Raw genomic sequence first — 13,123 nt, forward strand, 5'->3', positions numbered from 1 at the left:
GTGCATCATCACTCCTCTCCGACAGCAGGGCTCCGGGCTGAGGGTGTATCTGGCAGGTCCACTGATGCTGCCTGAGGCAGGGCGGAAACCAGTGCAGCCGCCACAGCTCCTTGGCTCTGTGCTGAGTAAGCACCTTGTTTATGTCATAGAAACATCACAAAAATGAACTGAGAAACAATTGAAGAATAGATGTGTGCTAAATTACCAGTGTCTTTAAAGTTCTCGGATTCCATCTTCTGAAAATTATGAGACAAACTTCCCTTCCCCCATTATCAGTGAAAGTAATTAATACTACCTTAAAAAGAGAGTGCTCATGTACTTCCAGATGTGGTAATTAGTTTTATGTAGTACTTCATTTAATCAGTTGGTCATTCGTCAAATATTTAGCTGAGTTTAATTATGTGCTAGTCACTGTGCTAGGCGTGCGGGCTACAAAAATGACCCCCGTCTTCGATACTCACAGAAGGGAAAAGCCTCAAAGCACCTACAAATGAATGAACGAGCAAAGGAGCTTGTAAGAATTCTGGTTGGTGCTGTAAGGAAAATGTCCCAGATATTAGGAAAGAATAGCAGGTGGGCTGGCCAGAGACCTGTAGGAGGATGACAGACCACCAGGGGAAGAGCTTTCTTCAGCTTTCTAAGAAGAGGGCTGAGCAGATGAAGGCCCTGAGATGGGAAGTGTGGGGCGTTTGAGGAACTGTCAGCAGACCAGGGCACCAATGACAGTAAACAGAGGGCAGGTCACCCAAGGCACAAGGTTGGCGACATGGGCAGGGGCCAGGTTATAGCACAGTGTCTTGGACCAGTGATCTAAGACCTATAGGAAGCCTTGGAGGCTCCCAATGAGGCTGTTTAATCTTACAGATGAGGAAACTGATGCTCAGAGAGGCTAGTGGGCTGAATCAAAGGCGTTCAGCTGCTTACGTGGCAGAACCATGAATTCAACGTGGTCAGTCTGACTCTGGACTCCAGCAAGCCATGCTTCTTTCTGTCTTAGAAATCCTCAAATGGGAGGCATGGCTAAAAGGATTGGTGGGAACTGCTCTTTATAATAGAGAAATAATACTATCTGATGATCTGAAGAAATTGATTATGCTGCTATTAACATATGATTCTTCTAACCATGTCTACATGGCTGACCAACTTACATGATTTGGATGCACACATGACTCAGGGCTGCACTTCCTGCCACATCTCATAGTTGTCACTGCTATTCGTGTTTGTGGAGGTCTTACCTATTTGGCTGTGTAATGGCCAGTAGCTTTTTAGTTTTGTAGATCACTTTCATAACATAAAGCCTAATGTATTTTTCTCCAAAGCGTTAGAGTGTGTGTGCCTGGATGTAAGTGTTGAAAAAGCATGTGGGTCTTTATTTGTGTGCTCTTTATTTCTGAGCCTGGGCTGCATTCCCCAATAAACTTGCCCTAGGAACTTTTATAGATGGAAGTGGAAGCTTTATTTTTTTCCTCTCAAATAGAAGCACATGTGTGCATGTATGTCGCTGTACCCACACATACACGAATAATGATAGCGTTTGGCCTGTTCTCTGCAAAACTAGGGGAAAAAACGGTTCTTTGAATGGCAGCTGTTGTGCAGTAAATTCCACAGCTGTAAGCAGAAAGTGGATAACCTCGTTAGTACAACGGCCACAAAGTAGCAGGGAAGTTTGGTTTTGATTCTAGTGCCTCTCTCTCTCCTTGAAGTCAGTTTCTCACCTTGTGGGGCCCTCTTGTTATCTCAGTGGTGCCCGTTGCCTGAGGTTCCCTCCAGCAGTGGTTTCACGAAAGGGTTAAGACAGATGGAACACCGGAAAGTAAATGTCTTCATTGCATTCTTCAGCCTGTGGCAAACGGGTTTATCGTGGCATGAAGTTTCTTCATCCCAGTGCCCTGACCTAAAGTAATGCATCCTAATGGAATCACGCAACTTGAAATCTTTTAAGGGTATTTTAGAAATTCAAACCTGAATGAAATTCAGCAGTCGAGGCAATTGTAAAAAGTATTTACAGGTGCCCTGAGACAGAGTTGATTTTATATTTAAAATAAGACAGTTCCCCCAAATCCAAAGGTGCTCCATATTCTTTACTCTTCACATTGAACCAAGAGATGGTGCCTTTGCGATCTGAGTGCACTTACCACCCATGCCAGGGCTCTGCTTGGTTTAGTTCTCTGATCAGTCACCTGCCTGTCTGGCTCTGCGCGGCCATTTAAGATCACTGAGAGGTTCCAGAGATGCACCTGGAAACTGATGAGCCTTTCTGCTGAAGCAAATGTAAATGAAATATGTGAAGTTCTCACTGCTCTGTTCCCCACATCTACCCTGGCCCTTTCCCCACGTGTATTATCCACTGGGACTAAAAGCCTGGCACTGCGACTGTGTGGAAGGCAAATATTCCATGGCAGCTCCAAGGAAAGACTATTATTTTATGGAAGGGTTAAAATGCCCTGTGGGTTGAAATCATTAAACAAAAAATAGTGGCTTTTACCTTTTAATGTACAGTGGCTGGGTAAAATGGCCTCTCGACATCTTATTTTTCCTAGACTCTTTCCTTCATTTTTTAGGTCAAAAAAATGCCTTGAATATTGTAATCAGCTCTTATTTACCCTTCTGATAGGGCTGCAGCAAGCCAAATTATAGTGCTTCATTTATTGTACTGTTTTGAGGGAATCCAGCCTGTCCCCCACTCTCTTATGCTCTACCGCGTATAGAATTCCTGGAACGTTTCTGAAACACATTATGGATTCTTCTCCGGTGCTATTTTGATTGAGTTCTATCAATTTGATTTGAATATTAATGACCTTGAAAAGCCTATATGTATGGTAGGGTTGAATAAAATGTTTAATGATTGATTTTCTACCACATGAACTTAGTAGTGTCACCACTTAAAGATCATTCCAGGAACTAAAATATAAATTTGATTTACAAATGGATCAAAAGTGTTTCTGTACAAATGTTGACTCACATCACTTTCTTGGTGTGAAAAAATAATGTTTACTGTGCAAGTCAAACGTGATTATGCATTTCAAAGTTTTATGTTTTGATTACAATTAATATGTAACTTTCTGGTGACAAATAATTTTTATTCTTGGGAGATATGAATAGGATATGGAGAAAGTACTCAGTTAAAACGTGCTGAGTGAGTGAATGCCGAGCAGTATGTGGACTTTATGACATTTATTTTAGTTGCTTCACATTTTTACTTTCTATCCACACCCCCAGTTTAGCCCAGTTGGGGATAATTGTTGAGATTCCCAGACAGGAGACTTCAGAAGGGAGGTGCTACTGTGCTATTTACTGAAATATTAAGAAACAAGGCCCAGTTTGCCACATTTGATCACAGTTTGTAAAAGAATATTGACAAAACTTTATACTTCTGATTTTTGATAGAGATACATACACATCAGACCTTTCTTAAAGATTCAGACTTGGAGAATTTTATTTAAATCTTTGGAAAAACAGAAGAACTGGGTTCCACTCAGACAGCAGTTTGTTGATCACTTTTAGCTCAGCCGGGAGCGGAGCGTGAAGGTAGCACTGACCGGGGGCGACTCTCCTTGTTTAGACAGGCCCAGAACTCTGCGCTGGAATCACCGCATCCAGTAGAGTGCCTTTTTCAGTACACGAGGCAGTCGCCATAAATCTACTCCGATCGGTCAGCATCTAAACTCCACATCTTTCTCCTTTTCTGCTCTTTAGTAAACTGAAGGGCAGATTAACATTTCAATTAACTTATTCTGGCTCTATAACTGTCGTCCTAGAAGAGTGTTTCTCAAAGCGCATTGTGAGGAACACTGGTCTCTAGAAGCGCCTCCAAACCCTGCTGCAAACCGCATCTGGGGCGGGGCATTTGGAATACATTTCACGGATTAGCCACCCCACAAGGGCTGTATTCCTCAAGGGTTTTATGACCTTGATACTTCTTTTTTTTTTTTTTTTTTTTTCCCTCCCTCCATTACCCTTGTAGACCATATCTCAGGATGCCTGTGACTGAGTTAGCACACTGCTTGGGAAGACCTGGGGCATCAAACTCTTTCTTTCTAGTGATCTTATTGACTAAATGTAGATTAGCAGGTACAAGTCACATTTTTATAAATGTTTGTTGTTTTAAATTACCCATCTTTCATGTAATTATTTAGAAATGAAGTTGAAAACTATAAATTTTTTTAAAGAATTATTTATTGTTGAATGGAGAGAATTCAGAAACAGAATGTAAAATTAACATCTTCAATGACTCATAGGAAAGAAGAAGCGGGGGTGGGGGGGGGCCTTGAGGTAGGAGAGCTCAGCTTCTAAGGGTTAGAGTATAGACAGTCCTTCTTTAGGGAAGACAGAACAGATTTTTAAAAATTTTCGACAATATTAATACTTTGTATTTCTAGGTAATAGTGGATTGAATACATGAACTATTTAGGAGGTTTTTCTTAGGGTCTCTAAAGGTAGAATTTAATTCTGATCTTAATCAGCAGAGTTTGTCCTGGGCTGCTGCGGTGCTACAGAAAAAAGTGAATCCAGACACCAGCTTGGTTTATGCGACACTGTTTTACAGACGTGTTGTCAAACTGTAGTTTTCAGAGGAAACATATTTTTCTTTGAGGTGACTGTTCTGAATGTGGCAGACAAAATAACGGCCCTCCAAAATGTTCAGTCCTAATCCCTGGAATCTGTGAACACTTTACCTTCCATGCCAGAAGGGATTTTGCAGATTTGATTAAACAAAAGATCTTGAGATGAGGAGATTATCCGAGTGGCCTTAATACAGTCTCAAGGGTCTTTACAGGAGGAGGCAGGAGGGTCAGAATTAGAGTCAGAGGAGCAGGCTGGAGTGGTGCAGAGCCCTGAGCCAAGGAATGCTGGCAGCCCTGGAAGGTGGAAGAGGCAGGGAGCCTAGAGCCTCCAGAAAAGTGCAACCCTGCCAGCCTTACTTTTTGGTTGTGATATTAAAGCTATAGTTTTGTAAGATGTTACCATTGGGGGAAATTGGGCAGAGTATACAAAGTATCTCTGTATTGTTTATAAAGTATTTCTGTATATCCATTACATATGGATATACAATTATGTTAATAAATATTTCAGTTTTACAATTAAAAAAAAAAAACCAAAAAACAGTGTATGATTTTGAGCCACTAAGTTCATGGTTATTTGTTGCAGGAAACTAATACACTGAGGAAGGGTTTTGTCACTCATTGAGTCAGTAGTAAGTGCCTACTGTGTGCCAGCTCACTTGGCCTCCTAGAGGGAGAGAGAGAGTGTAATTTCAGAGACCACTGTGTGCTGCCGTGAGAAGAGAGCTGTTAAACAGCAGAGAATGATTGGGCAAGGAGGTGCAGAGGGACTCATTTTGATGGGGGCATTGGTCTAAGAAGGCCTCTCTGAGGAGGTGACATTTCAGCTGGAACTCGAGTGACAGAAAGGAAGCAGCATGCTGAGCTCCGGAAGGAAGCCAAGGGCTCCAGGCAGGGGACACAGCAAGTGCTGACTTGCAGGGGGACTCATGCTGTGCCACGAGGCAGAAGCTTCTTAGGGTGCGGGAGTCCCCCCTCCATGGGCCTTCCTGCATAGACTTAGAGACTAGGAGGCGGTGGTGGCTCAGGTGTCCTTATTTCCCCAATGGAAGTCCTCAGCGGGTTCTTCCATGCCCAAGAGGTTGAGGGTGCATGTGGGAGGCATCATTTTAGTAGAAAGGGCATCCTGCGTGTCATTCTTGACATGCCATGTGCAGTGCCCAGTCGTCCCCCATCCTCACCCTGAGAACTCTGCGCCAGCACTCTGAGAGCAGAAGGCTGGACTCCCAAATCCAGTAACAGCTGCTGTGAAAGAGCCAGGAACTTTCTACTTCTGCCATTACATTCTAAACAGGCTTTGTAATCTGGAGCGGGGCAGCCCTCCTACCTTGGGCACCTGGCAGGAGCCAGCAGCAGCAGAAGGGCTGAGGGCTGAGGGCCGAGGGACAGCTCTTCTGGGTGCAGAAAAGGCCTCCAGTAACATGCCCTTGGTCAGCTCTTTGCACGCAGAGAAGAGATTGTTTCCGTTGCTGGCCCGTTATGAATAAGCCGTGAAGGCTGAAGATCACACGTCCATTCTGTGTTCACTCAGAGCTCTTGCAGTCTGATAGTTGATGTGAATTTTAGAGGGTGTTTACTTAGTTTTACCAGCAAAAAAGTGGCAACCCCAAACGGGGATGTGAGCAAAATGTGTTGAAAGCCTTCACAACCCCTACCCGTGCATGCTGAGGACAGGGAGGATCCTGGACCTAAGAAACTGTGGTAGGAAGATGGAGTGTCATTTTTGTCTTCTTTCCTACATCATTTTAAAAATGTACCTACCCTGTCCAGCTGTTAATGTTTGTGAATTACCTATATAGAAAACCAACGGCATTTTTTTGCCTTGTGAAATGTTTTGTTTTTTAATGGTCTTGATTTTTAATTAGGTACTGACTTTTTAAAGCCCAAAATATCGTGACTCCCAGAGTTAGAAGTGTAAATGACCATTGGGGCCTCCTCCCCAGCCCTGCCAGATAGTTCAGGCTCCTGGAACTCTGGAAGGGTGTGTGGAGGGACATGCAAAGTCTGTGTGACGTTGTAATTATGTGTGAAATGGGTTTTTTTGGGTTTTGTTTATTTAATGAATAGAATGAGGTAGTTACACTTAGTAATGCCCATTCACCCAAAGGAAGGGGGGTCGTTAAATCATTGTGTTTTTGATGAATGGCTTGTACACTGAAAAATAAATTGGACAAACTGCCATAGAGCTCAGTGAACATGAAATCAGCTATTAGAAGAAAGCTTGTGAACAAATTCTGAGGCAGATATGCATCTTTTGATTAATGCCCTATCAATCATCCACACAGCTACCTTAGCTAAGTCCTGCTGTAATCACTCATGGTTGCTTTCGGAAACACTGGCAGAAACCATAGTGCCGCAGAAACGGAATTATTATTACTGATTTCTCCCTAACTTACTGTGAACAATGACTGTTTTCACCACGTTTCTGCTTGCCTTTATTAAAGAAATACAATATAGAATGAAAAGAGAGTTCCTCAAAGCCTGGTGAAATTCTCCTAGGGTATTCTTAATGATATTCAGTCTTAAATGGGCAAGCTATTGTAATGGAAGGTTCTCTGTAGGAATAATAGTAATGTAATCCCATTGAAGCCGCCTGTTACGGATTGTAGTCAAATAGGCAAAATGTAGAGTCACATTAATGAACAGAGTGGTATCTTTGGAATTATTACTTAAAGTTGTTGAAATGGTTTGAATTTTGTTATTGTAATTATTTTATTCTCTGTTAATGCGCTTAGCAGCCATAGTAATTAACCCACCAGATTGGAAATTTGCATGAGTTCTAACTTTGACGTTACAAGAAACTCTGATTCTTTCTGGGTATTACACAGCAGGATGGGGGAAATATATACATATATATATTTTTTTTCACTGATTATTTTTTTAAAAAGAAATTGCTATGAATGCAATTATTAGTTTTTCATGCATTTTTAAGCCATTGGCAAATTCCTCAAGAGCACTTCATTCTTTCAAGAGGAATTGATTTCTGAACTGTGCTGGCACAAAGAGCGATTTGGCATTGCCTACCAGTCTGGAAATCTTTAGGTAATATCACCACTTCCTCCGGACTTACTGTAGCCTGGGAAATAGTGTGGCCCTGGGAAATAGTGTGGCGTAATAAAGCAGTGACAGGCATTAGCATGCATAATAGACTGTAATAGATATTTAATGCTGTTTAGCTGGAAGAGGGAGCTGCGCTCTCCCATTGGAATATTCCTGTATCGAAGCCTATTGATCACCGATTTCAGTGGGGAGAGGTTAATCCATCAGTTTCTGTAACCAGACGGCACTGATGGAAATTCTTTAGGTGGCATTCTGGATGAACCAAGCTTTCCATCTTTACAAACAAATGAGTGATATGACAAGCATGGTGTTCAAAACACATTTAACCAATTGATTTTCTTTCGTCTTGTAATAAGATCTGGAGACATATGAAAGCACGCGGTGTGAGCTAAGATTAAAGGAATTGCTCCATGCACAAGAACGCACGGAGCTAAGAGCCAATAAAAGTACTATAAAGCATGTAGTCACCCATTCTCTTTTTTATATAAAGTTTGTTATTGCAATAAATAGTTATTATTGAGCCGATGCCTTTTATTTCCGTTTTGCAGAGTCTTGTTTCAGGTCCACGTGTATGTGTGCACGCACGTGTGTGTCTTGTCTCTGTGGTCCTCTTTCTCCTAGAAGTTTTCGAGATGTTTGACAATAATCCTTTCTACCATCTCACTTAAACAGACACCCAAAGGAAGGGGGGAGGGCATTAAATCATTGTGTTTTTTGATGAATGGCTTGTACACTGGAAAATAAATGGACAAACTGGCCAACTTATATGTATGGTTTGGATGGTGAAATCATAGCTAGAAAGCTGCAGGTCTCGTGTGCCTGTCTCGGAGTTCGGCATAAGTGACGGCCCTTTCTCTCTTTTATCTCCCCACACGCAGCCCTGCCTTGAGCTTCACCTACCCTTCCGCGCCTGTCTCTCTCCACATGCATCAGCAGATCCTGAGCCGACAGCAAAGCCTGGGCTCAGCCTTTGGACACAGCCCTCCACTCATCCATCCTGCCCCAACTTTTCCAACACAGAGGCCTATTCCAGGGATCCCTACGGTTCTGAACCCCGTCCAGGTCAGCTCCGGCCCATCTGAGTCCTCACAGGTGAGAGGGACAGGGGACAGGTGGATGAGCCCGCCACGCTGGTCAGCAGAGGAGGGCCATGCCGCCGTGCTGGTGCCTCGGTGCTCTTGTGGCTTCCTTATTGGCATCCTGTCTTCTTAGCCTCGGGGTCTGTTCTTCAGTCTTGGTGAGCGTGTTGTATACACCCTCCTGATTAAACAATAGCTCCTTCCCCCAGAGTCGTGTTCTCGTGTGTGTAAAAGCAGGCCTCTTGATAAGGCTTCACTCTGCCCTGGTGCCATCTGTAAACCACATCCCGTGTAAGTGCAGCCTGTGAATGAACGCATTGTTCTCCTTTGGTCACTGTCCGCTCCCTCTGCTAGAACCACAGTTGCTACTCAGCATCATGTGATGCTTTAGAGTAAGAATGAAACTGTGCTCTGCCCTCTGTTCTTATTGCCACACTGATATTGTTTGGGGAAGACTCTGGATGCTCTAATTAAAGAAGTTCACAAATGGTTCATGTTGATTTCCTGCCCACCTCACAACTTTGTTCTTTTCAGAGACACTGTTGGAGCTCATTAAAGCCTAGGGCCCCAGCTCTGTTTAGCTTTTAAAAGCCCTGGGAGTTTATACTCAAGAGTTAAAGATGAAGAGCTGCCTCCTGAATGTATTTTTCAGTTTTGAACACATCATCTGAACCCTACTACTGTGGGGATGAGAGCGTTGTCAGAGCCGTTGCTTTAGTGCCAAATAAGCCTGCTTGTCTCAAGTTGCAGGTTTCAATCCTGATACCACTCATTGATCAAAACCTGATTTTTGTCTCTGGCCCTGCAAATGCAACCAGCAGAACAAGCCCACGAGTGAGTCTGCGGTGAGCAGCACCGGTGACCCCATGCACAACAAGCGGTCTAAGATCAAACCTGATGAAGACCTTCCCAGCCCAGGGGCTCGGGGACAGCAGGTAGGACACCCACACTGTGCAAGGCAGCTTCCTCCTCCCTCCCCAACCTGGTGTCTTTTCACAGAATTTCCTTGTGGACTGTATTAGTGGCCTTGACCATCCTCAACACATTTGATAAAAGGCCAGTTATGGGATGACCAGATTCGTTTCTGTAGCTCAGAAGCAAACAATGCTAAGGCAGGAAGCTGCGTGGAGCAACCTTCTTGATAGTCTAGGCAACTTAGGAGTGTAGGGAGCTGTAGTTCATAGTGTAAACAGTTGGATTAATTTGATGTGCTTTAGTCCTCATCCATGATCTTGGACCTGAATTCCTGAGCTCCTGGCCCCAAGCCTGAGCTGGGGCAGAGCTAGTATTGTTCCCTGCACTGACCACGTTCTTATTTTTTCTTATTTTGCTACTTCCTACTTGCCAGGAGAGCCTGGAGAACCAGAAAGGATCAAAGCACAACGATTCTAACCTAAGGCTAGATTCTGATCCTCCCAAAATCCTGAAAGGGGGAGTTTAGAAATTTCAATTTGGACTCTGCTTCTAGTCACATAAAGTCTCTGGGCCTCAGTTTAATACTGTGTAGGTCACGCCCATAACACCATCTCATGGGGCTCTCGTGCTTGACAAGGAGTTCAGCACTGTCATCAGGCTACCTTAGCCCAAACTTCTGGCTGCTTTAGCCCAAACTTCCTTTTCTTTCCTTTGGAGGATAGAATGAGTTGGTGTCGTGGGTTCTGAAATGGATCCTTCCTTTTGCATTTTGCTAGACAACAACCTTGCTGATTATACTTCAGTGCTGATATGCAGTTTTTATCATCTAGCTCCAGATTGGGACCTGGATCTACACACCTAATTATGTCCCAGAATTCTGGAAATCCTTTGTATTTGCATTGCTGTAAAGCTACTATAGCAGACTAGAAAGGACTAGGCCCCTGAGGTTTAGGTGCTGTGGGAGGTTTTGGACCTTGGAGATCAGAGGTTGAATCCAGAGGGCATTATCCCTGTAAAGTCCACAAAAGTGCCTCACAGTCACCAACAGCCGGGAAAATAGAAGTACTAGTCAGCCGTTTCCTAGATTACAAAATTTAAGAATAAACAAATGGATATACTGAAAAGAATTAAAACAACTAAACAAAATAGAAGGACTGGACTTTCGGGGAAAGACCTAATTCAATTGCTTTTCTTCTGGCTTTTGTCTTGTGTTTATGTGTTTTGGGGGGTTTTTAGGTTGTTTTTTAGATGACATTGGAGTTTATTTTCAGTTTTGTATTCAGGACAGCAAAGTTTGGCCTCCGCTTTTTCTCATCCTTATGACTTCGGCTGTTATCTTGAATCACAAGCTAAAATTCTCAGATGTATGTGAGAAATCTGAGAAAATGCACAGAAATGGTTTTGTGTGTTTAACTTCTTTCATGCACAAAACCCAGCTGGTAGACCTGGGCTCTGTTGTAGCTTCATTGAAACATTGCATGAGGAGGAAGAAAAATCTAAATCAGGATTTTACTTTCTCTTCTTCCCTTCCATGGAGTCTGATTCTTTCTCCCTCTCTGCTCCCTTCCCCCATCCCCTGCCTTTCAGGAACAGCCCGAAGGGACAACCCTAGTCAAGGAGGAAGGGGACAAAGATGAAAGCAAACAGGAGCCCGAAGTCATCTATGAGACCAACTGCCACTGGGAAGGCTGCACCAGGGAGTTCGACACCCAGGAGCAGCTTGTGCACGTGAGTGGAGGGTGTGCAGGAACTCGGCTTTACAACTCCGTGACCCCTTCTGTGGAGGTCGGCTTCTCTGACCCCGCGCTGAGTCAAGTTTCTTAGCTAGCAGCACTGCAGACTGGAGAGGGCTTTATGACTTTCCGAGAATAAAGAAAACTCCGAGCCACAGTGCTTGACCTGTTCAGTCAGCTAAAGCTTAGTGTAAAATTCAATAAAGTCTTCAATAGAGAGTGTAATGACTCTGATCCTGTAAGCCAGAAAACACTATTTTGAGTTAGCGACTTTGATGGTTATTGAGTAATAGTAAGCTGGACATGAATTATTATTAACCTTTTAACCAAGTTTGATTCCCCTTCCAAGACCCAGTAACAGTAGAAAAAAATTGTCGGGGTGGAGGAATTCCTTTTTTTTCCTCTCCCAAACCCTCGAAGCCTAAGGAATCTCCCGTGATTTCATGCAGCCATTAGCACTCTGTAGGGAGACAGCGCAGTTCCTGGACTTGAGGCCGGCCCTTGTGGGGTTAGTCGTGTCACGGAAAAAGTTATTTGTGGTTTTAAATGTGTTTAATGATGTGTGTTTTTGAAAACTGCAGTGTGGTCAGACTGAGAACCACCCCTCCTCTTCCCACACCAGGTTTAGAAGTCTTTTAATGACTCTCCTGTGCGTCATTCTAAATAATGCGGTGCACACACAGCCCCCACCCTCGCACCTCTGTCACCCGTGCTCCTGTGCTTGGCACTTTCTGCAAGGCCAGTGGAGCTTCCCTGGCAGGTGGGAACCGGGAAGGGCATTTAGATAATCAAGAATCAAGAGATACAGGTCCTACAAATTCTGGGCAGAAGCACAGGGGCCTGTGGAGGCATCAAGGGTGGTTTGCTAACTTTGGCAGTTTCTCAAGCTTCTAATAGGATGGAAAATCTGACAGAGCAGCGTTGGGACTGCCTCCTTCTCTTCCACCCCCCCCCCCCCCGAACTCCTCCCCACCCCCCCCCCCGTCTCTCTCTCTTTCATTATCCTCTCTCTTTTCTTTTACAGTCATTTCGTATTTTTGAGTGATCTATATTTTTTTGATAACCCCGTTCCATTTAAATACTAAAATTATAAAGTCACTCTCATATCCCACATGTGTCACAGGCTGCACGAGCTTTAGAAGTGTGTCTTCTGCCACTCAGCCCATCCTATGATATACACACTTACATTATGGTGTTCAATGCACAGTTTGCCAGGTTTTGTGATCATGATCTGCAGAATGTTTTGAGGACTGAACATGACATCAGCAGAGTTCCCCCCACCCCATTTCTTTTTTAATCATGTCTCCTTGTAATTATAGGCGAAGAATTGTAGATTTCGGAGCACAGCAAAAAACTAGAAAGTCAAATGTTTTTAATTAACGTATATTTCCAGATTTTTCCGTGAACTTAATTTGATTCTTTCTCTTTAATTTGTTGCAAGTGTTATTTTTAAGCCAAGCCTGACTTAATGGCCTTTATTCTTGCTGACTGTTTTAATGGAAACCACAAAGACATTGTAATACTCAAGAGGGGAAAAAAGTTTGGAATTTTTCTTTTAATATGGGGAAATATTCCCAAAGAGTAGCATGTGCTATGAATATCCTCAGCAATATAATGAGTGAACAACATACACGAAAAGAATTGTTTGTGTAAAAGCTGCCATCATAGAGAAGATGTTGGCAGTGCTGCTCACTTTTAAACATACCCTTCCGAGGAAGGATGCAGTCTCATAATGCCTTTTTGGAAGATAAGTCATCATCGTTTCCAAGGAGTT

The 13,123-nt window shown here is 43.4% G+C and overlaps 1 protein-coding gene across 1 annotated transcript in view; it reads left to right on the forward strand.

Moving 5' to 3' along the window:
- GLI3 (GLI family zinc finger 3) overlaps window positions 1–13,123 on the forward strand; it is a 258,402-nt gene that overhangs the window by 188,051 nt on the left and 57,228 nt on the right. The window contains exons 8-10 of the mRNA XM_069461897.1: window positions 8,501–8,714; window positions 9,523–9,636; window positions 11,204–11,344. Of these exons, the coding sequence (XP_069317998.1) occupies window positions 8,501–8,714; window positions 9,523–9,636; window positions 11,204–11,344 (469 nt within the window). The remainder of the gene's footprint in view (window positions 1–8,500; window positions 8,715–9,522; window positions 9,637–11,203; window positions 11,345–13,123) is intronic.

Source organism: Eulemur rufifrons, chromosome 29 (genome assembly GCF_041146395.1).
Source record: "Eulemur rufifrons isolate Redbay chromosome 29, OSU_ERuf_1, whole genome shotgun sequence".
NCBI classification, from domain to species: Eukaryota; Metazoa; Chordata; class Mammalia; order Primates; family Lemuridae; genus Eulemur; species Eulemur rufifrons.